This window comes from Zonotrichia albicollis, chromosome 14, assembly GCF_047830755.1.
Source record: "Zonotrichia albicollis isolate bZonAlb1 chromosome 14, bZonAlb1.hap1, whole genome shotgun sequence".
NCBI classification, from domain to species: Eukaryota; Metazoa; Chordata; class Aves; order Passeriformes; family Passerellidae; genus Zonotrichia; species Zonotrichia albicollis.
In genome coordinates, this window is record NC_133832.1 from 13354243 (window position 1) to 13375504 (window position 21262).

The 21262-nt window shown below is 37.0% G+C and overlaps 1 protein-coding gene across 1 annotated transcript in view; it reads left to right on the forward strand.

Annotated features, from left to right (window-relative positions):
* STK26 (serine/threonine kinase 26) overlaps nt 1-20885 on the forward strand; it is a 29668-nt gene extending 8783 nt beyond the window's left edge. The window contains exons 3-12 of the mRNA XM_074551347.1: nt 6553-6783; nt 12602-12658; nt 14286-14394; nt 14486-14643; nt 16070-16255; nt 16868-17016; nt 17675-17768; nt 18237-18299; nt 18388-18524; nt 18949-20885. Of these exons, the coding sequence (XP_074407448.1) occupies nt 6553-6783; nt 12602-12658; nt 14286-14394; nt 14486-14643; nt 16070-16255; nt 16868-17016; nt 17675-17768; nt 18237-18299; nt 18388-18524; nt 18949-18973 (1209 nt within the window). The 3' untranslated portion in view covers nt 18974-20885. The remainder of the gene's footprint in view (nt 1-6552; nt 6784-12601; nt 12659-14285; nt 14395-14485; nt 14644-16069; nt 16256-16867; nt 17017-17674; nt 17769-18236; nt 18300-18387; nt 18525-18948) is intronic.
* Nucleotides 20886-21262: the final 377 nt, after the last annotated feature.

The following is a 21262-nucleotide window of genomic DNA, read 5'->3' on the forward strand; positions in this document are numbered from 1 at the left end:
ATAAATGCAGAACAGTTAGTTGATACACTGGGACATCAGAACCTGTTGATGTCTTGAACTGATTTCTGTCTCCATTTTAGCTTCTAGCTAAAAAACATTCAGCCACTCACATCTTTTTCAAATTGTAGTGAAGACTCAATCATGTAATTTTTGTGTCCCCTTCCACCTTAATTTCTCTGATTTTTTTAATAGGCTGCACTCCTCAGAGATGTGAACAGATTGGAGATTATGCAGCTGTATGCAGTGGTTTGAGGACATTTAAAAAATATACTAGGTAGTTAAAAGATACTGATACATAGAATAGAAGCCAAGTGGGACTCCATTTGAACTGTAGGATGTGTAGGATATCAGTTATAGAGAAACTCACTTTTAAATTTCTCTTTATTTCCTTTCCTCCATGCAGAGTGCTCTTTATAAATAATTGGTGTAATATTTTTAAATTGCCTTGTGTCAAAGAGCTAATCTTTGCAACATATGGTATTAGTCTTTTTTTGTGCTTATTTATGCTTTTTCCTAAGCTGCTTTATGGTGTGTGAAAGAAAAGCTAAGAATAGAGGAAGTGAGTTCAGTGGTTTCCATTTCCAGCATAACGTACAATTGACAGCTCGCATCTGCCACGGGTCAGAGGTGCTTTGAATATGAAGGTAATTCTTTCCTTCAAAATCTGACAATAGGTGGATTTGAATGCTGATTTTAGAGTTTTGATAGTCATGAAAATTCTCAAGCAGCTCACCTTATGGCTAACTTGATGAAAATAAGACCACAAATGTTTTTGCTTGCTGTTTTTGCTTTTATATGAAGTTCCCTAGGTTCTCACTAAAAATGGCAATGAGTTCTTGGCCTTGTCAGATAAGAGAGATGTTTCATAAGGGTGTAACTCAGGTCAGGTCCCATTTAAGGACAGCAAACCCCAGATCTAGTTTTTATTACTCACTGAGTAGAAAAACTTGTAGATAATGTAAAATTTTGATAAAATCAAATTGTTTTGTTGTTAAAGTAATATTTTCTGCATATGTATCTTACAGTTCCAGTAAATATAATCAAATTCTGATATCTTAGTCTTGAACAGGACTGCAGGGCAACATTAGAGTTTATTTGCATGCCAAAATAGCTGAGTTTATTTACATGCCAAAAAGTGTGTATAGGTTCAAGATGAAGAAAAATAGATATCTACAGGTTCTACCCTTGTGTTGAATGTCAGCAGGTTCATTTTTTCTTATTCTTTTTAAGTAATAATGGATCTGCACCTGTGCCTTCATTAACTTCAAACTATTTAAATTTTTATGTATACACACACACATGCCTATGGCACAGTTTCTGTGAGTAACTTCCTTATGCAAGTAAAATATGAAAAAATATATAATTTATGTGAATAAATATTGTTACATATTTTAATATGCATGGGGTATAATTAGAGTGTGTGTATATATATATATATATATATATATATATATATATATATAAAAAATATCTGAAATTCCATGCAGATAGTGTATGGCAAGAGATAAAGATGATTAATAATGTTGATTAAGACATTACTCTTAAGAAGTACTGTCGCCTATCAGGTTTGTCAATCTTACTCCCTCTTAATTTTATTTTTGGGGGTCTGAACAGAATAAAAATTTAGGGGTTACTTTATTATCTGAGAACATGTGAATACCTGCAAGTGGAATTGCTTGAAATTACAGTCTTTTAAACACAGGTAATTCTGATGCCTTCCAAAGATACCAGGACCTCTTAGGCCGCCATAGTAGTAGGTGCTTGAAAAACATGAATAAATACTCTGTGGGCTTCTCTTACCAACCTTTTATAAAATCCTCTGAACTAATTATTGTATCTTTATTCAATGCATATTTGGGTAATGTGGGTGTAAGTGTAGGTGAGCTGCTCTGTAGCAGTGCTGCAATTCTAAGGGAACTTCTGTTCCTGGGAGATGCCTCAAAGTCCTCATGGTGTAACAGCATTTCTTGTTCAGGTTTTAGAAATACTGTTAAGACAAGAGGGTATATGTTCTCACACTGACAGACTACTTAGAAGAAAGCTCACAGGACTGTTTAAATTGTTGCTTTAGGAGTCCTAGAGGATGTTGGATGCTTGATTTTGTTAGAGTCAAGGCATTAGTTCAGTCTCTGAGATTCTTTGAAGTTTTGTTCTTTTCATTCAGTTGTGTTCAGTACCTTTGAATGAAATCCATCAATGAGCATTTTCAGAAGACCTGTTTCTGTGAAAGAGCTGTCCTGAACTGACAGATCTGGACACAGCCTGACATACTGTTTCTTCTAATTTGGTCTATGTCATTAGATTTCTCTGTAATCTTGGAAGTTTCATATTCAGTATGTTTTAACCTTGTTTTAAAGGAAAAATTCAGAATTTGAAGAACAGGTACATGACAAGGTCAGAGGTGAAAAGGTGAGTCAGCAAGTCAGTCTTGTAGCAGAACACAGCCAGGACATTGCTTCAGAAACATGTGTTTATTGGAATCAAAGGAAAGAGCTTATATAAGCCAGATTGGCAGAATGCTTGACACAACAACTGGCAAAAATTATGTTAAAAAAAAAGTATGTTGGCAAAAATGATGCTGTAGTGTTTTTTATTTGGGACTTCTGAGCAGGTGGTCAGAGTGGATGACGTCCTGAGGTCCTTTAGGAGCCAGATTGTGTGACTTTGTGTGCACATACAGATGTGTATAAACACACACAGTGATGGTGCAAGGTTGAATAAGAGAGGAGGAGAGATTTCCTGAAGGCCCCAGGCTGTGTGCTGAGCTGGGCTGCTGAGTGGTGCCCTTGGCAGGGGTGCAGAGAGGGCTTGTGGTGTCACGCTCGTGCTGTGCTTTAGTCACTGCAGCGGGCACGGGGATGGGCCTCTGCTTGTCAGACCTGCTGCTGCTTTTGTCTGGGCTTAGGGAGGGAAAGGGCAAGGCATTCCCTGCCTGATTTGTCCACTTATAGGCATTATCTTTGGAGAGGTGATGATGGAGTCCATGTAGTGTCTATTGTGTTGTTACCATCTGCTGCCCAGCAGACATGGCTTCCCATGGAAACCAGTATATATTTTAAAAAAAGAGTACTGGTTATTCATGCAGGCACGTTTCAAAGCTTTTTTCCATTTCAGTGATAAATCTGTGAAAAAACAAGGAGTAACAATGGATGATTTTGCTCAGTAGCGTAAATAGTGTTAAAAATCGTAATTTCTACCATATTAGAAGTTTAGCTGGCAGCTGTGTTGCAGAAATTTACTGCTATTTATTGTATGTATACACCCATATACACTTCTATTTATATAAAATATATCTCCATCCTTTTCTATACATTTGTTTACAGAGAAGTCTTTTAAAGTTCTGTTTTGTTTTCGTTAGTTACAGGAAAACATTCCTGTAGAACAGTAGCCTTAAAGACAAGGAAATTAAGAATGGTAAAAGCAAATCTGTTTCAAAATGCAGTCTTTGTTCTCAGGCCATGTTTTAAGTTATGTAGTGTTACAAGTTTGAAGTCTTTCCAAAGGACATTATCTCAATATTAGCTGTAGCTGGTCGGAAATATTTGTCCTTATCCTGGAGTGTCCTACAGTCCCTTGTCAGCCTCGGTGAGTAACAGAAGCTGTAAAGCTGACTTTGCTTGCTGTGAGAGGATTTTCTGAGAATAGAAAGATGTGACTGTTTCCTCAAGTAGTCCTGCACAGTTTGTTCTCCTCTGATGCCCCTCTGTTCCACCTCCTCCTCCCAGGGATTTGTACATGGAGTTCTGCAGCACTGGGAAGTCCAGCCATGACTGATCTCCCTGCACTCCAGCACTCACACATAATGGCATCAGGAGCTGTTGGAAGATAAAATAGCCTTTAAAGCTCTGATTCACCTGAAGTAGCTTGGGGGAGGGAATTTGTAGGCCTGGTTTGTTCTGGTGGTGGTTAAGTAGGAGTATGGGATGGAGTGATACAGATAGATGGCTACTGAGGAGCCCAGAGGAGTTTTCTACTTAAGGTTTCTCCCCCAGCAAAATCCAAGTGTTGCCCTTTGAGGTGGTCAGACATTTATGAAGAGCTGGATTAACTGAGCATGTCTGTTATTAAATTGCTTTTCTTTTATCTGACTGGAAGTGCTTAGCAGGTTTAATTTCAAATTAGTATGAATGACTCCTGAAATCCCAGATTCCAAGGATGTCTTAAATTGAAGCTAGGTTTTGTGAAGATGAGTATTTAAGCATCAATAAAAAGTTTTGCCAGTCATCTCTCTTGTTTCTTGGAAGTGTGTGTCGTTGTTTATTGTGAATTGAGAACTATCAGTTAATTATTCCTTATTGTAACTTATGCAGTTGAGAAATTATTCCTGTCTAGAGGACAGTTTGGCATCTTACCTGGCAGCAGGGAAAGGCTGGGTGGCAGTCACTGCTGCTTTTGCCATGCCTGTCATACAATCATTTTTTAGAGCACGCCTGAAAATAGATTTTAAATTTAGATTTAAAATTCAGATATTTTTAATTTTTTTTTTTTTTTTACTCTTAACATGAAATGATGGCAGGACTGGTGCAGCAGTGCACAGCAATGTGTCTGTCTTCGGACAGTCTCAAGATTTACTGCTCTTCTGTGACCATTTTAACTAAAAGCTTTTTGAGCACCTGAAGGCTTCAGTCATTTTCTTTCCCAGTATAACAGAATTAGTTCCTCCAGGTTTCAGACCAAATAGGTTCTTCTTTTTTTTTCTTTTCATTTGCTTTGATTGTGTATTTGTTCATCTTTTAGGTCTTTCACTGTCTCTATCAACAGAAGAAAATACAATTTTTTTTGTTTAACTATTTGTAAGAATTGTTTTTAATGGAGTAGAGTAGCAATGAGTTCATTATAGACAAAAGGGAAATTCCTCATTCCACAGTTGTAATGTGCTGCTCAGGAGCAGCAGTGTGTCTTGTCTTTTTGCAAAATCTTACCTCCCCAGATCAGTATGAATCTGCTGTACTAATTCATGTTCCCTGCTCTTGTGATAACAGAAATAACAGCCTGGTATATATGTGCAGTGAACTGATTCAGCTGAAAATAAACCTGGAAAATCATATGGTTAACTCTTAGCTAAATCTGTTTCCAGATCCATTTCACCATATTGTGAAATAAATTCTGGTTCTGGTCAAAGGGAAGAAGCAGCAGTAAGGGCCCAGATGTAAGAAAATGGGACTGTCCTTTTTGGACTAGCTTAAAGTACTAATGCATTTTTTTCCAGTAAAATTTTTCTCAGGAAATTGCAAGAACACCAATGTAAAGTTATTTTCTGGAGTTTCATGTTGATACTTGAGTATTTGGTTTAGGTTAAATATCTGCTTTTGCCAAACCTGCCACTTCTTTGGTGGTTCTGACTTTTGGAATGTGAGAGAGGTGCAGCAGAGCAAAGCATTTCTTCCATATTTTCAAAACTTCTTACTGAATTAGAGGACTTTTTTCAGGCAGGGATGTTTCTTTATTCAACACTGATTTGTGCAGTCAGTTGCCCAGTTCTGATAGCAGTAAGGTGTTTAATTCTGTTGCTCTGCAGAGCATGGGCTGTTCTGTTCTTTTGGTCTGTCTGACCTCTTCAAAACATTTCTCTGTAAACTTTTGTACTCTGATCTCAAGTTCTGTGTTGTTGAACTGTGGAGTGTGTCATTAATGTCCTTCAAAAGCCAGTGCTCTGATGTTGGGATATACAAAGTTCTCTAAGCTACATAGCATGCTTTATCTTGAAGGGAAAATGAGAATTTGCTTCCTTTTTGTTGCCCTCCCAACTACTTGGCTACTAAGAAATTTACTTACTTGTCTACTAAGAAATCTACTTGCCTACTAAGAAATGTGAAATATTTTTATAATAACCAGTCTGATGATTTTAAGAGTAGTTGTTCAGCAGAGATTCCAAACCAGCAGTGTCCTCAGCAGTGCCCTGCTCCCCTCTGTAAGGCACGTGTGGTGATTCCTGACAGTTCTGAGCAGTGCCACAGATCCAGCACTCCATGGCAGCTTCTCATTCCTTGCTGAGCTGCTCTGTCCCTTTGGCTCATCTTTCTGTCAGCCCTTTTAACTGCCCCAAAGACACCTGGTCTCACCTGATCTCAGGCTCTGGCAGCTGTGCCATCCTCTCCTGGGCACCCCTTGCTGTGTTCCATGACAGGGAGCTGTGCCTGCCCCAGGCTCTTGGCCAGGTGGGAAGCCCAACCTTTCCTGCCTGGTGATGGTGGTGGTGGTCCTGTGCCAGTAATTGCATTCCCCAGCCTCCTGAATTCCTGCACAGACAGAATTAATGTTAAGAACAGCTCTGTTCTTTAAAGGGTGGTTATGTGAGGAAGTGAAATGAGGTTTGTACCTGACTCCCTCCCTGGTAAGGCTCACTTACCTTTGACAGAATTGCATAATGTATGTTCTGTAACTAATAGCTGAATTGGGAGTTAGTGTGTAGGAAATAAATTAACCTGATGCAACCCTTCTGGTGATGATGAATCTGGATGCTGTGCTTCTTGGGGAGTAATGAGGCCTAATAACTTGGAAGTAAATTAGGCAACTCATGTGTCTTTTTTCCCTTTTTATTCCTATTTCTAGAACCACAGAGCAGACCCAGAAGAACTCTTCACAAAATTGGAACGCATTGGGAAGGGCTCCTTTGGTGAGGTCTTCAAAGGAATTGATAATCGGACACAGCAAGTGGTTGCCATAAAAATCATAGACCTTGAGGAAGCAGAAGATGAAATAGAAGATATACAGCAAGAGATAACTGTATTAAGTCAGTGTGATAGTCCTTATGTAACAAAATACTATGGATCATATTTAAAGGTAATGTATAATATTGCACAAAGAATGCTGCTACGAAAATCATCTAAAATTAAGGAAGGTTTATCATGCCAACTTGGCATTTTTAGTAGGTTTTTATTTTTCTTTGAACAGAGTTTTTCACTTCATTTTTCTCTTTTTGCTGTTTGCTCTTCAGGCCTGGGATTTGCCCAAAATGGCTAAAGAATGAACAGAGTTGATAAAGGATTCTTTTTGCCATTGCTTTTAGGCCTTGGTTTTCTCTCCTCCCTCCACAATCCCTAGCACAGTTTTGTGGCCTTTCTGAGCTAAAGAAATACACCTTCATAGTTACAGAAGCAAAAGCTGTTCCTATGTGGAAAGAAACCCTGCATCCTGTAAAATGTGTTGGCAGTGATGCAGCTTAGCAGGCCTGAGACAAAGTAACACTGACATCAGCAGTTATGTAACCACTGTGTGAAATATTATCTAAGGCATAATTTGACAAACAAGCAAAATAAAACCTACAGAAAACCAAAATGTTGAGTAAAATTTTTCACCCTAAGTACTGCTTAAATGTTTTGCACTGCTGACATATTTTAAGTGACTTTTAAAAAATCCCTGAAAACATTTAATGAAAGCTAAAGTTTTAGTGATAGTTCAAATATATTAAGTATCTGGGAGGGGTTATTTGCTTGTGTTTGGTTTTTTAGTTGGTTTTGGTTTGTTTGCTTCACTTTGGGAGGTTTTTCTGGTTGGTTCTGTTTTTTGGTGCTTGGTCTCTCTCTCAGCATTTCTGCTTTCTTGAGGTGTAGTGGGGTTTTGTACATTTTAGAGACAGATTTCTGATAAGCATTCTCTGTCTCACACTTGTATTTGAAGAATTTTATATTGAATATTCTTTGTAGATTTTGCTTTTTTACATTTAAATTGCAAAGTATTCAATCTTTTTTATTTTGATACTAAATGGGCAAGTTATTTTTCCATTATTTCCAGTATATTTAGTATACTCCAAATACTTACTTTTCATTTTGGCTAATGGAAGGCAGCTGTAGTAGCTTTGCTGTCTACTGGGTGTTCTTCACACCTGACTACACATACAAATTGCTATTGATAACCCATTTTTGCTTCTATTTATTGGGCTCAATTGGTGGGATTTTTGTTGTGTTTGTGAATAAGTAATAAATGTCTGAGAAGTGGGATTTACTTTCTACCATCACAGCATATTAGAACAAGCAGGTTCATCTCAAGATAACTTTGAGTTCATCTAGTCAGGTTCCCCTGGAGCAGTGTACAAATGGTGCTGCAGATCCAGACATGATCAGTCTTTTTTACAGTCCTTTATTTTCTGTGATGAGCTAAGTCCTGAATTCTATTCTCTTGCATATCCATCATTTCAGCTTTGTGCTGTAAAAGCCCAGTTGTTTGCCCTGAAGTACAAACAGGTCAAAGTAAGTCATGGAAAGTGTTCTTACTTGTCAGTGGTTTTGCTTGGAAAAGTGTTTTGTGAAATCTCAGAACTGAACAGTGATTTCAGCAGCTATGAATGGAGGAATTAAACTTTGATTGGGTGGGGATTTATTTTGTTTGTTCTTTGTTTTCTCAGAAGTGGGGGGTGGAAAAAGCTTTATAAGTTATGGATTGGATAGGGAAAGAAAATAGTCTTATCACTCTTTACAGCAATATAGGTGTGGAAAGTAAAGTCTAGCTATTCTATCAGTGCTATCCAGCTATTAAATTCTGCTTAGGTTTTTATTTTAAAAAATTCTTGGCAAATGTAGGATCATGTTAATGCAGCAGGACTCTCTTAACCACTCTGTGAGTTCTTTCCATTTCTGTTCTAAATGGATACATTCTGAAAGATTAATGCTGATCTCTTGTTTACTTTTCACACTTGGAAAGTTTTGGGGGAAGGAAAATTTCTGTGCATGGAGTTTGGGGAGGTGTTTGTGGACTTTGGTTACTTTCTCATTCCTTTAAGAAATTCCTCTTGGAAAAAAAGCCCAACAAAACAACAACAACAAAAAGTAAAAAATTGTTCACAGGAATGTTTTGCATCCCAGAGTAGCATGAGAGGTAGTTCTGCTGCTTGCTATTCCCCACATAAAATGAATAAAATGTCGACAAATAAATTAATACCTGTAATTCCGTAATTAAAAATAAATAAAGCAACTTTTTAAGTAGTATCCTCTATCTAAATTTTTCTTAGACTAGGTTGCTAGTTCAAGATCTTTCAGCTTGAGATTCCTCAGGGGAAAGAGGGTATTGGCTTTGTTCAGTGTGCAAAGAATCTTTTATTCTGCCTTTTCATTTTAGTAATAGGTATTTTGAGAGTATCTCTTTAAAACAATGAAATGGGTACAGTTGGTACCAAAAGACTGTGTAATTAAAGGTTAAAGGATACTGAGGTTAAATTCTGAAAAATAAGATGTCTTATTTCTTACAAAGCCAGGTCCTAGACTGCAGAGATCAGACCCAGTTTGCCATGGATATAAGTAATGTGAAGCTCACATTCATAATGGTCCCATATGTTTATTCCTGGATACTTCAATTTATTTACAAAGATCACTGAAAAATTCCTGTAAATACTTTTTAAAGATAATGGTTAAAAAGAGCATAAGGTAAATAGAAGGTATTTCAAAATTGAAGATTTTTTTTCTTTTGCATCTTTATTTACAGGCAAACAAAACAGTTGAGCCAGTGTGCTGTGTTTCAGATCATGCTTTATGAATGAGAAATAGTTTACTAAAGTGTATTAATCATACATGTAGCTCTCTCTGAAGCTATAGAAATGCCATTAGAAGTGTTTGTAGTTTTACACTGTTCAAAGAGTCTTAATGTTTTCCTGACTAAATACCAAAGCAAACCCTCAGTGCAAAAGCATTCAGGTTGCCTACAGCACTTAACTGATATTTCTCTAGTTGAGAAATCTAGATCTGTCTTAAATCTTTAAATTTTATAGTTTCTGCTTTGAAGAAATCACCCCTGAGATCATGTGTTGGATTCAATTTTATCATGTAAGCCACAGTTCATCCAATTGAACTGTAATGGAACATCTTCTGTTGTAACTTACTCTTTTTTAACCAATTCTAACTAAACTTCGAGTAAGCAGATTGTTCTTGTCATAATTTTGTAATTTTTGAGTTTTCCCTCCAGCAAGATAGTTGATAGCTAAAAGTTGTTACAACTAAAACATGGCAGAAGAGATGTAATTGTGAGGGGGTTCTAATTGCAAACATTTCAGGTGAGAGGTTTTTTTTTTTGTTCAAATGATAAGGTCTGTTCTACATATTCTGTATCTTGACAGTTTCTTTGCACTTCAGGATGCAGAGGCAACCCAGTCCTGGGGAGCCTGGGGCTGGCCAGCTGCATGCAGGCTCTCCCAGATGAAAGGCAGAAAGGAAGAGTGACTTTATTTCACTTACTTGACTTAGAGTGCCTTTATTTCAATTACTTGACTTACTGACTTCTGACATTCTGCAGCCTAGCTGTTCATTAGCTACAGCTTGTATATCCCACCTGTAAATGTGATTTTAAAACTATGGACAGTCCTTTAAAAGTTTTCCCTAGCAGTGCACTGTTACTTGTCTGTTATCAGGTATTTTAGTCTTGAAAAACCTTATCATTGGTACAAGATGGCAAGGTCAGCTTCCTTGAGGTTCTTGTGATGAAGTTGATGCCAGTTATTGTGACACAAAAAGGTACAAAAGCCCCATATCATGGTAATGTGAGATATCTTGAGGTTCAGATGGGAGTTTCCCATTGAATTAACCTTAAAGCTTAGGTGTTAGTAATCTTTTCCTAAATTTTCCTTTGGTGTCTGGCAAGATCAGTAGTTTTATAAACATACTGGTAGGTGATGTACAAGCATATATACAGTCAGAGAATGCACCTTAATAAACACATTTGTGTACAATGATAAAATGTTTTACCTTTATATCATGGCTTTCACTAATGTGGGTAAAATCATATAAGCTTCAGCTGTATTGCAGCTTTTGTGGTTGTAAGATAATGTAAGTCCTGATGGAGGTATTTGTAGCTATTTTGTGTTTGTAGAATATCAGGATCTAAATTTGTCTCCTCATCCCCTGTTGCACTTGGATTGCAGTTAACATCTCAATTAATAAACCATTGGGTGTGGAGGGCCCCCTTGATAAGTTAGGTTAGATAGCTGAAATGAGTGTTTTCCTCCAGCTTAATGGCTTGTCAAAATGCATTACTTCCCTACCAGTTCAGGCAAGAAAAAGATTAAAAGTATTGAAAGTTACCGTAGTTCTGGCATGTTCTGGTTGCACAAATTTCGAAAGGGCACTTGATGAAGTGCTTCAGCTGGACTTTCCAGCAGTACCATAGAGATAAATCTCTTGATGACTGGAATTCCATGACTCTTTTCCTTATTTGTGCCATTTAGACCAAGGTTTTCAGTCTCTAGCTTTGTAACTATTACAGCCACCTGAGCTTGCTCTTTTAGTTTGCAATTAAAACAAACCAGAAGTTATTATTATTTAAATATGGGGAAATCCTGCAGTGACATCCAGAGACTTCCATCAGAATTGTGCAGCACTTTGTGCAGCAAAGCTTTGAGACAATCTAAAGATTCTGGTTGTTCTGCCCTGTCTGTTTATACTGACAGAAAATAGCCAGGAAAAAGGTTGTTCATGCCTGGCTAGAAAATGCCCACACCCGAGTGCAGTGGATAGTAGCAATTTCTTTGAGACATTGTTTGAGAAACAGTACTTACTCATTTTCACCCTGTACTGTTTTCAAGTAAAAGTCAAATTCTCCAAACATGTCTGCTAACCACAATGTTTGCCTTGAACAGGAGTTCCTTGCAGGTCTTCTGAGCTGACAAAGTTGGGCTTTATAAAAACTGCTAAAATTAGCCAGCCCTTCCCTGCTGAGATCATAATATTGGAATAGACTCTCATAAATGGTGTGGTTTTTAAATTTAGTATAAATCTAATAGAGCACGCTTTGTTAGGATGATTGGATGTGGTGCTTTTAGAAACTGCACCTTTATTTGCTTGCTGAGTTTTCTTTAGATTTCCATCCCTGGGCAGGCCATAGGGTGGGAAAGTATACAATGGAGAATGCAAGAGGCTTTAAAGAGTGCTCCTGCCCTAAGCTTGTGCTCTGTAATGAGAAACTAGCACTGGTAAATATTTGCTGGAAACTTACACAGTGTGTGTGGTACTTCACCAGCTATGGTTCAGTTGAGTATTTTTAATAGCTGGGTTTTATTTTAAATAAATATATTTATTCATGAAATTTTCTCAACTAGTACCACATAGATTCATATTTATTTGAGTTTTGTTTTTTGAGGGGTCTCTAGCAAGTAATCTGTAGATTTCCTAAGTGCTTCCAGTTTTGTTTCTATCAACCAGCCAGCTTTTGCAGTGACAAGCCAAGGACAAAGTACCTAGAAATCAGTGTTAGAATAATTTGTCAGTTCTAGAAGTTGAGAGCTCTCCACAAAGGAAGATCAGAAACACATATTCTCAAAGTCCTCAGAACAATTATTTGTATTTAATTAAAACTTAAACCACTGCCTAATCACTTTTTTCCCCTCTCTAAGTTCTGTTCCTTTAAGTGAAATAATTTTAGACACTATTTAGCAGAAATTGGTTAGTAGTGATGGTGTTTTTTCATTACTTTTTAAATACAGAAGTCAAACTTATTAATTAATACATTAGACTTCACAGGAGCTGTGTGATCATTCTACAAGAAGTAATTGCATACAATTAGGTGATTAACAACTCTCTATTTACCTTTTCCTTGGAGTGTGCTAGTAGTCTATTGAAATATATTTATGAATTTTTTATGGCAGCCTTGGAGTTTTGACAACTCATGCCTTCCTTTGCAGGGCACAAAACTATGGATAATAATGGAATACTTGGGTGGAGGGTCAGCTTTGGATCTTGTAAGTATATATTTTTTTTTTTGCCATTATAAATATCAGTGAACTTTATTTCATTGTGGTTTTATATCACTTCATAAAGATAAGTACCTGGAGGCAGCTGATTCTACATCACTGCTATGTGGTAATGGTCTAAAAATTGTGAATTTGAATGGTAGTCCTGTCAAATTGTGTTAATTTTTCTGAATTGCTCTTTGGCTGTAAGCATTAGGAAGCATCCATTTGTTTTCAGTTCTCAGGGGTTTTTTTTTTAGTTTGAGAAGTCCTTTTCTTGCTGTATGTTTGATGGAGGTTTGGGATCCTCTGTCCATCACGTCCCACCTCCTCCAAGTAGAATTTATTACAATTCAGTAAAAAACTTTTCCTTTAGGTTTGAGTCTTGGGAATGAATGAGGAGTGTGTCCACAGACAGTTAATTTGAACTGGTTAAAAGATGTTGGGTTTTCCATGCTCAGGTATTTTCAGTTAAGCATGAAAGTGCCTTTTAGTTCAGATAGTGTGGCATTCATGGAGGCTGGAGAGTGCACGGGCACAGTCTTCTGAGTGTCAGTGTGGTTTCCCCCGGTTTCAGCTGCAGTGCTACAGACCCACCCTTTCCTGTGAGATTCTATAGCTCAGGCTTTGTGTGATTCTGAAGGGAAAATACCATGTCTTCACTATTACAGAATGGTAATAATTATGTTTTCACTAACAGGGGTCCTGTCTGTGAGAGTTGAAGTATGTGCTTGACTTCACAAATCTATCTAAACTTCTTTATCAAATTACATCATATCAGCTCATCAAAAGCATAGTAATTAGGTGTAGCTTGTGGTAGTTTGTGGCTCTAGAACTTGGCCCTTTTGAGGAAGGGGCTGTGAGATACTCTAAAACTTTTGAGTAATTGATTGTATTCTGTGGAGTGTCAGAAACAGGGAAATAGCTATTACTAGTGCCAATTTAAATTACTGAACCTGTAGAGGAATAAAATTTTAGAAGAATAAAATTTCAGTTTTGCCTTGCTTTGCTTTACCATAATTTCATGGTGTTCACTGTTTTGGTGCTGTGGTGTTGGTATTTTTTTGATTACTCACTTTAATTTTTTTTTGTTTATTTGCATAGCTTTCCAGTGTGCAAAGTTTACCCTTAATACATTAGCAACTTTATAGTAGCATGTTATGTTCCTGATACAAAAGCAAGCATGGAATCAAAAAGACTGGGACAAGTGAAAACTGCATCATTAAATTTAAAACCCACAATCAACAGACAAATCTATTTTGAAACGAACTGGTTTTCCTAATTTACCTAATCTAAATTGCAAAATTCAGTTTGCTGTGTTTGCTGCTTGTAGGGAAATACAAATTTGTGGAAAGTTAGTTGTTGCTTTTCTTATGCTTTTCATGCTGAGGGGAGCACAGACAGTGTGTCTGAGGAGTAAGAGCATTTTCAGTGTATTGGCAGTGGAGATGTGAAGGTGATTGTTCCAGGGGCACCTATTTCAATTAGAATACTGACATATTGCATTGAATATTGCATTAATTTGGTTAGTTCTTTAATTTTGAAAAATGTTTCAGGTTTAAGATTTAATTTAATCAAAGCAAGGCAAAAATTAGATACAAGACTAAAATGATTTTAATGTGTCTTTTTTCCAAAGCTGCGTGCTGGCCCATTTGATGAGTTCCAGATTGCTACTATGCTAAAGGAAATCTTGAAAGGTCTTGACTACCTACACTCAGAGAAGAAAATTCACAGGGATATAAAAGGTGTGCAACATTTCAAATGTTACTTTGTTAAAGCCTTGAAAAACCATAAAACAGTATTCTAATTAGTTATTATGTTATTTCCCTTTGGCAGCTGCCAATGTGTTGTTATCAGAACAAGGTGATGTTAAGCTTGCTGATTTTGGAGTTGCTGGGCAGCTAACAGACACACAAATTAAGAGAAATACCTTTGTTGGAACCCCGTTTTGGATGGCCCCTGAAGTTATTCAACAGTCAGCATATGATTCAAAAGTAAGTAAAACATTTTTTTTAATATGGCTATCCAACAGCATTTGTTTCGATTTTTTTTTTTTTTTACTTTTAGCTCTATCACTATGGGGAGAAAAAAAAAGTACATTTGAAATTACAGGTTTCAAATAATAAAAGTAGGGTGTAATTGGGTTTTTTACAGTACCTGTACCTGTCATTGTACTCAGGTACAAAGTCTCCAAGTAAAATGGTGATGTCATGTCTCTTTCAGTGCAACTCTCTGAATGTGGGGTGGCTGGTTGATTTGGTTTTAGTTCAATGTTTTGCATTTAATTCAAACAGTAATAAAATACTCACAAGGTAAAATGCCACCAGAACATGGCAGTTCATTTAAAGCCAAGGTAGTGGACTCTCTACTCCAAAAGGCTGGAAAGTAAACTAGAAATTCATACATTTTAGTACTTCCAGAAATTTGTAAGCCCCATCTCTTCTTTAAAATAATTTTGCTCCAATACACAATTGTTGGTTATGGTATTTCAGTAATAAGCAGTGAGTTTAATTCTTTGCTATAAAGTACAGCTATTTTAGGTCTTGTGAGCAAAAAGGAATATTGAAGAGATGCAAATTGTAATCCTTGTTTACTCTATGGGCAGTTTTGGTTTATGGTTCTGGGCCAAGTGTAGTCATCTACTGCCAAACACTTTTTTAATGAGAAACACCTTTAGTGATCTAAGTAGCTATTGGAGCTCATCTGAAAAGATGCAAGTAATAATATATTTCACTTGGGTAAAGAAATCAACATCAGAAAAAATTTTAGAATACTAGTATTTTATATATGATATCAAAATATCATACTGTGTATTGATACAAAGGCAGAATTTGTTTATAATGATGCTTTTAGCTAAAATAAATAGTACTTAATTATTCTGCTGTGACTTACACTGTGACCTTGGTGTTTCAAGTCTAACTAGTTGTCAATAATTCTCCAGCTAAATTCATCAAGCAGTCTGTTAGGAAAGAGATAAAGTGATCCCCTGCTGGAGTTGATTCAGCTTTCTGCCTTGTTCATTTAAAGTGAGCTGTCAAACAAGGTTGGATACCTAAACAAACTCTGAATTAGACATAGGAAATTTGTGGCTATTTGTCATTAACATATGGAAAATATCAAAGGAAGATCAATATCTCTGAAGCTTTTTCAAAAATGTGTAAATTTAGGTGTCCATTTAACTTGCTGGCAGTGTTAGAACACCAACTGCAACAAAAATGATGATCTGTGATGTTTGTCATTAAACACTGATGAAGTGAGCCAGGCCTTTGTGTGTCAGGTGTTCCTGAAGTGTTACAGGGGAATGTTTGCATTATCTACTTAGGCCACCATTAATGCATTATCTGTGAAGATGTCAGTTATTGAATACTTAGTCCTGACAGCCCATAATTTTGTACTAACAGTCCCTTTTCCCTCTCTCAGGCTGACATTTGGTCACTGGGCATCACTGCAATTGAACTGGCCAAGGGGGAGCCTCCCAACTCGGATATGCATCCAATGAGAGTTCTGTTCCTCATTCCAAAAAACAATCCTCCCACTTTATTAGGAGACTTCAGTAAACCTTTTAAAGAATTCATTGATGCATGTCTGAATAAGGACCCAACATTTGTGAGTAGATAAATGTGTGTGCATGTGTGTGTAGATGTTTCAGTTTTGTTTTCTGCTCTCCTGTGCTTGTGAAGTGTTTTGCTGGCATTGTGCATCTTTAGTGATTGAAATCATTTTAGTGACTGTACTTTGCACTGTGAATTTTAGTGGTACTTTTTAATATCTCTGCTCTATCCTAGTTTGTTTTGTTTGGAGAATGCTGAAAGAAATTGCAGAGGCAGATTCCTAAAATGCACTCTGAACTAGGATAATGTCAGAAGAGAAGCCTTAACAGAGGAGAGAAACATCTGAACTCCTTTGCTTCAGCACAGCTTTTGCTGTCTGAATTCAGCTTACAAGGAAATGTTGCACTGGAGAGTTTTCATTAGTCATTTTCCTGGGTGTGACCTTCTAACGTGGAAGGATAAGCTCTATAGTCTATGGGTGACTTGATCATATTTTTAGCGTGCTCGTAAATGTGAATTACTGGCTTCTCTAACTTCCTGTTTCACTAATTTCCTGATATTATACAAGTTAGCTCTAGAAGTCTGTTGTCTTACTAAGTCTGCCCTATTAGCATTTAAAATCATGAAATGTTAGCATGACATTAAATATTTAATGTGTTTCTTACAGCGCCCCACTGCAAAAGAACTTCTGAAGCACAAATTCATTATGAAAAATGCCAAGAAGACTTCCTATCTGACAGAACTGATTGATAGGTTTAAGAGATGGAAAGCAGAGGGACACAGTAGTGATGAAAGTGATTCAGATGGTTCAGATTCGTAAGTTTATTTTGTAGTCTTTTTTGGGTGTGGTTTTTTGGTTTCAATAATGTTCTTAAAGTGGGTTTGCTGCAGCTTTTCTGGTTAATAACACCATTTCTGTACACCTGTCTCTGGTCCTTTTTTTTTATTGTCTTCTTCCAATAAAACCCCCTGTATGGCCCTAAAGAGTAACACATAAGTCAATCTGTGTGCTTGTTACATCTTTAAATTTTCTTTCTTTAAACTCAATTTCAGTTCTGTTTAAGTGCTATCTATTTCCTAGTGTGAGGCCAGTGGTTGTACCAAAACCACTGAGTCACAGTTAGAGATATTGCAGAGCAAAGCTGAGGTGCATGAAGAAGTTTGCATAGTGCCTGGGGAATAACGTGCTTTCTGTAAGTGTCTTGTTTTTCTGGCTATCAGATAACTCTTAAATGGGATGCCATGGGAGAAGGTAAGCCTTGTAGGCAGATACCATCTTCTGTTTGCTTTTGATCACATTTCAATTTATTCAGCCTCTTTTCAAGTTCATTTAATGTTTTAATATGTGTCTTCCTTATTATTTCAAGGAATACGGAACTAATCCTGATAGACTTGTGGTGTATTTGGGTTACCTGTGCTTGCTGGGTGTGCTGTTGTGGCTGGTATTATGTACATCATGCCCTTTTTGTTTCAGGGAGTCCAGCAACAAAGAGAATAATTCTCACCCTGAGTGGAGCTTCACTACAGTTCGGAAGAAGCCGGATGCAAAGAAGCTCCAGAACGGGACGGTGCGTACAGACAGAGGAGTTCTTCTTTTAACTGCTGCTTCTGAAGCCACTTTAAGGAAGACAGTGATAAAACTTAGTAACTTCACTTTTCATGAGAACTGACTGGGTTCTTTGCAGTTCAAGAGATAATGCATGTTAGAGATATTTCCTATGTCCTGTCAGCCTTAAATGCAAAATATACTGCAGATGTACTGTAGTATCCTTTCATAGAGATGGGAATTTTAGTCTCTTACTAGTGAGGGAAAACTGAACTGTTTTTCTGATGCTGAATGACACTGTTTGAGATGTGTCATCAGGCATCTGTTTCAATATCCCATAACATTTGTTGATGTAGTGTGTCTTTGTGGGTTTTGTAATGTATTTAAAACACTTTGTTAAATTTAATTCAACTCCCAAAATCACATGTGCTAAGAGGCAGTGTGTATGTTGTACTTATGCTGATAATAGTCTATATTTGTTAACTTCTAGGATCAGGATCTTGTTAAAACCCTGAGTTGTTTAACTATGATAATCACCCCTGTGTTTGCTGAGGTAAGTGTTGGCTTAAAAATCTTCTTTGAAAGTTAGCCAAGTGTCTAATAACTTTTCTGAGTTTTAAATTCTTTGGTTTGCTCCTCAGCTCAAGCAGCAGGACACAAATAATGCTAACAGAAAGAAAGCAATTGAGGAACTTGAGAAAAGCATCAATGTGGCAGAAGCAACATGTCCAGGGATCACAGATAAGATGGTGAAGAAACTTATGGAGAAATTTCAGAAGTAAGTAGTTTAGTGATAAGAGAAATGTCTGCTATGTCCAGTGCTTTAGCTTTGTAGTTACATGTTGCAGTGTGATTCCAATAGTTACAGGTAACACTTCTGTTTGAGACTAAAACTAATACTAACAATTACTGTATCTGGTCCTGAAGTGCTACAGCTTTACTGTAGTTGCTCCATCTTGCTTCTTTAGTTTAGCCTGCACGTTTGTCTTAAGCATATTTACAGGCAAGAGGGGAGACAGAGAATCTTTTTCTTACCTCTTAGTAATGTTTTCTTAAAAATGTCACTTCTGGTGGGTTTTGTACTATAAACCATTGAGATGAAGGCATGTACTACTTTAGTGATGTAGAAACATTTATGTGCTGTTTACCTAGCTGAAACAATATCACTAACAAATTTTTTAACTTGCATTTTTTATCTGTAGATTTTCTGTTAATGACTCATCCTAAGAAACTTCACACAATTGACTGCTGTTTCGTATGGACCCAGTGAAACCCACCAAAACTACTTCAAGCTTGGCAGTGCTTAGCTCATGAGCTCCTTGTGCCTTTTGGATCTTTGCAACATATTGATGGTGATTGAGGATTTGAAGAACCTACTCAACTATTTTGTGGCAGTGCACATGGTTTTATATTTTCAGGAAATTATTTTGTAAAGAACAACTTTTAATATTGTAGTTTCACCTGTTTAATCTGATAAATGTTGAGGTGCAGTTTTGCTTTTAGAAATAACCATTACTTTAGTTAATAGAATGTGCAAGTACAGTATGTTTTGATGCTATTTTGTTCCTGTACATGGAGTTGTACAGGTCTTTTATATTCATGAGTTAAACTTTTGTAAATCACTAACGAGCTTCAGAGAAAAATAGCTTTTTCACAAGCATATTCAAGACATGTAATGTAGTGGCAAGGGTATTGCTGTAGCACCTGCTTCAACCAGCATATAGTTATCGTGCCCTGAAAAACAAACCTGCAACAGTATCTATTTTAATTCTAAATTGGTACAGTATTTTAGGCAGCTCTATGATTAAATATATTTGAGAGCAATATGGCAATAGTTTGCAGGTGATATGTAGCAACAGGTCTATCCTGATGTACAGTCTGTGTATTACCTTTTAGAACAGGTTTTGAAGTAGTAACTCAATCTTATTATCATCATGGTAGGAAAAATTTAGAGCAATACAGTTGAGGGGGTGGGGCTTTCGGCAATAATGGACAAAACCTGAAGTCCAGTTTAACTTAATTTAATTTTTTTTCCTCTGAGTCTACATGGCTGGGTGGAAGGGAGCCAGAGAAGCCGAGCGTCGCATGTTACAAACCTCACCCGCAGGTATCGATGGGTGTCACACCAGCGTTCTGTGTGGTGGTGTTGTTTCTCCTGTAAGATATTTATACACATTTTTGTTCTGAAATACATTAAATACAGTACATCAACATCATTTGTTTATAATTTTCTGAAAGTGTATTTTAAATATGTATTTACCAGTTAATATGCAAATAACTGAGTTATAGATATTCTTTCACAAAAAAGGTAGTACTGTGCAGTACAGAGTGATTTTTTTCATAAAAAGTAGGTAAGACTATAAAGTTGCTTTCAGTTATATATTTATGGTACTGCTAGATGGGTAATCTCTTTTGTTGTTTTGTTTTGATTTGGTTTTTTCCCTTTTTCAACCCAGTATGTATATTATGCTGAAGTTTTGAACTGGGATTGTTTTTCAGTACTTAGCTGTGGAACTGTTGGTGTAAATTTATTTTTGATAAAGGCTGGGTGTGTTTATTTTATGGTTCAGACCTGCACATTTTGTTTTTGCACAAAAGTCATTTTAAAGAATCTGAAATATATCTGCCAAATATTGAAAAAGTAATGGTGTGCAAGTAAATACTGCATTTTTCGTCAAATGTTGCCATTACATCGTTTTTATATAAAGGACACTTGTGAGAGATGGTGGTTAGATATGCCAAGGACAATTATTTTCAATGGTGCCTACACTGTAAAAAAAATTACTTTTAACTCCTTGTTTTAATTTTAAAAAAAATGTTTCTGTTTAAAACTTTCATCTGCTATATAACTGAAATTCAATTAGAATTTATATCTGAGAAAAAAGTCTGGAAATAGTTTTTGAAAACAATAATGTTATGGATTAAATAAATATTTTTATAAATGTAAAAGCAGCAAAAGTTGTAAATACAGTTGATCTGAAGCTTTACAAAATAACTGCATCACAGAAACAAATTGTAGTGCTCCTCTAGCTTCTGTAGTTGTTAGTCTTGTAAATCTGTTTATAGATGAAGCTTATTTCAATGTTTTGGGGGGTTTAAAATGGTTTAAAAATAAATATTTAAGTTCTGTAAACTTTCATGAGCTTGTTCTGTTGTGTATCATTCTGTTCTGGATTTCAGCAGCTGTGCAGAGGTGTGGACATGTCAGGCACAGACTCGTGTTGGGAGAAGGGTTCCCTGCCTGGGTGCTTTGCAAAGCCCTGGGTGCCCCACACTGTCCTTGGCCAGGGGACTCCTCCCAGCTGCTGTGCCCCAGGCATGGATGGAGCAGTCCCAGGGGTCACTTTGGTTCCTTTCCTAGGGAGGAGACTCTGGCATGTGTGAGCTCAGAGCTGGCTGGCAGCGCAGCGGTGTCACAGCTCTGTCACGGCTCTGTCACAGCTCTGCCTGCCTTTGGCCTCAGCACGGGGCAGTGAAGGGACACACAGGCCTGTGCCACAGCTCCCTCAACTTTCA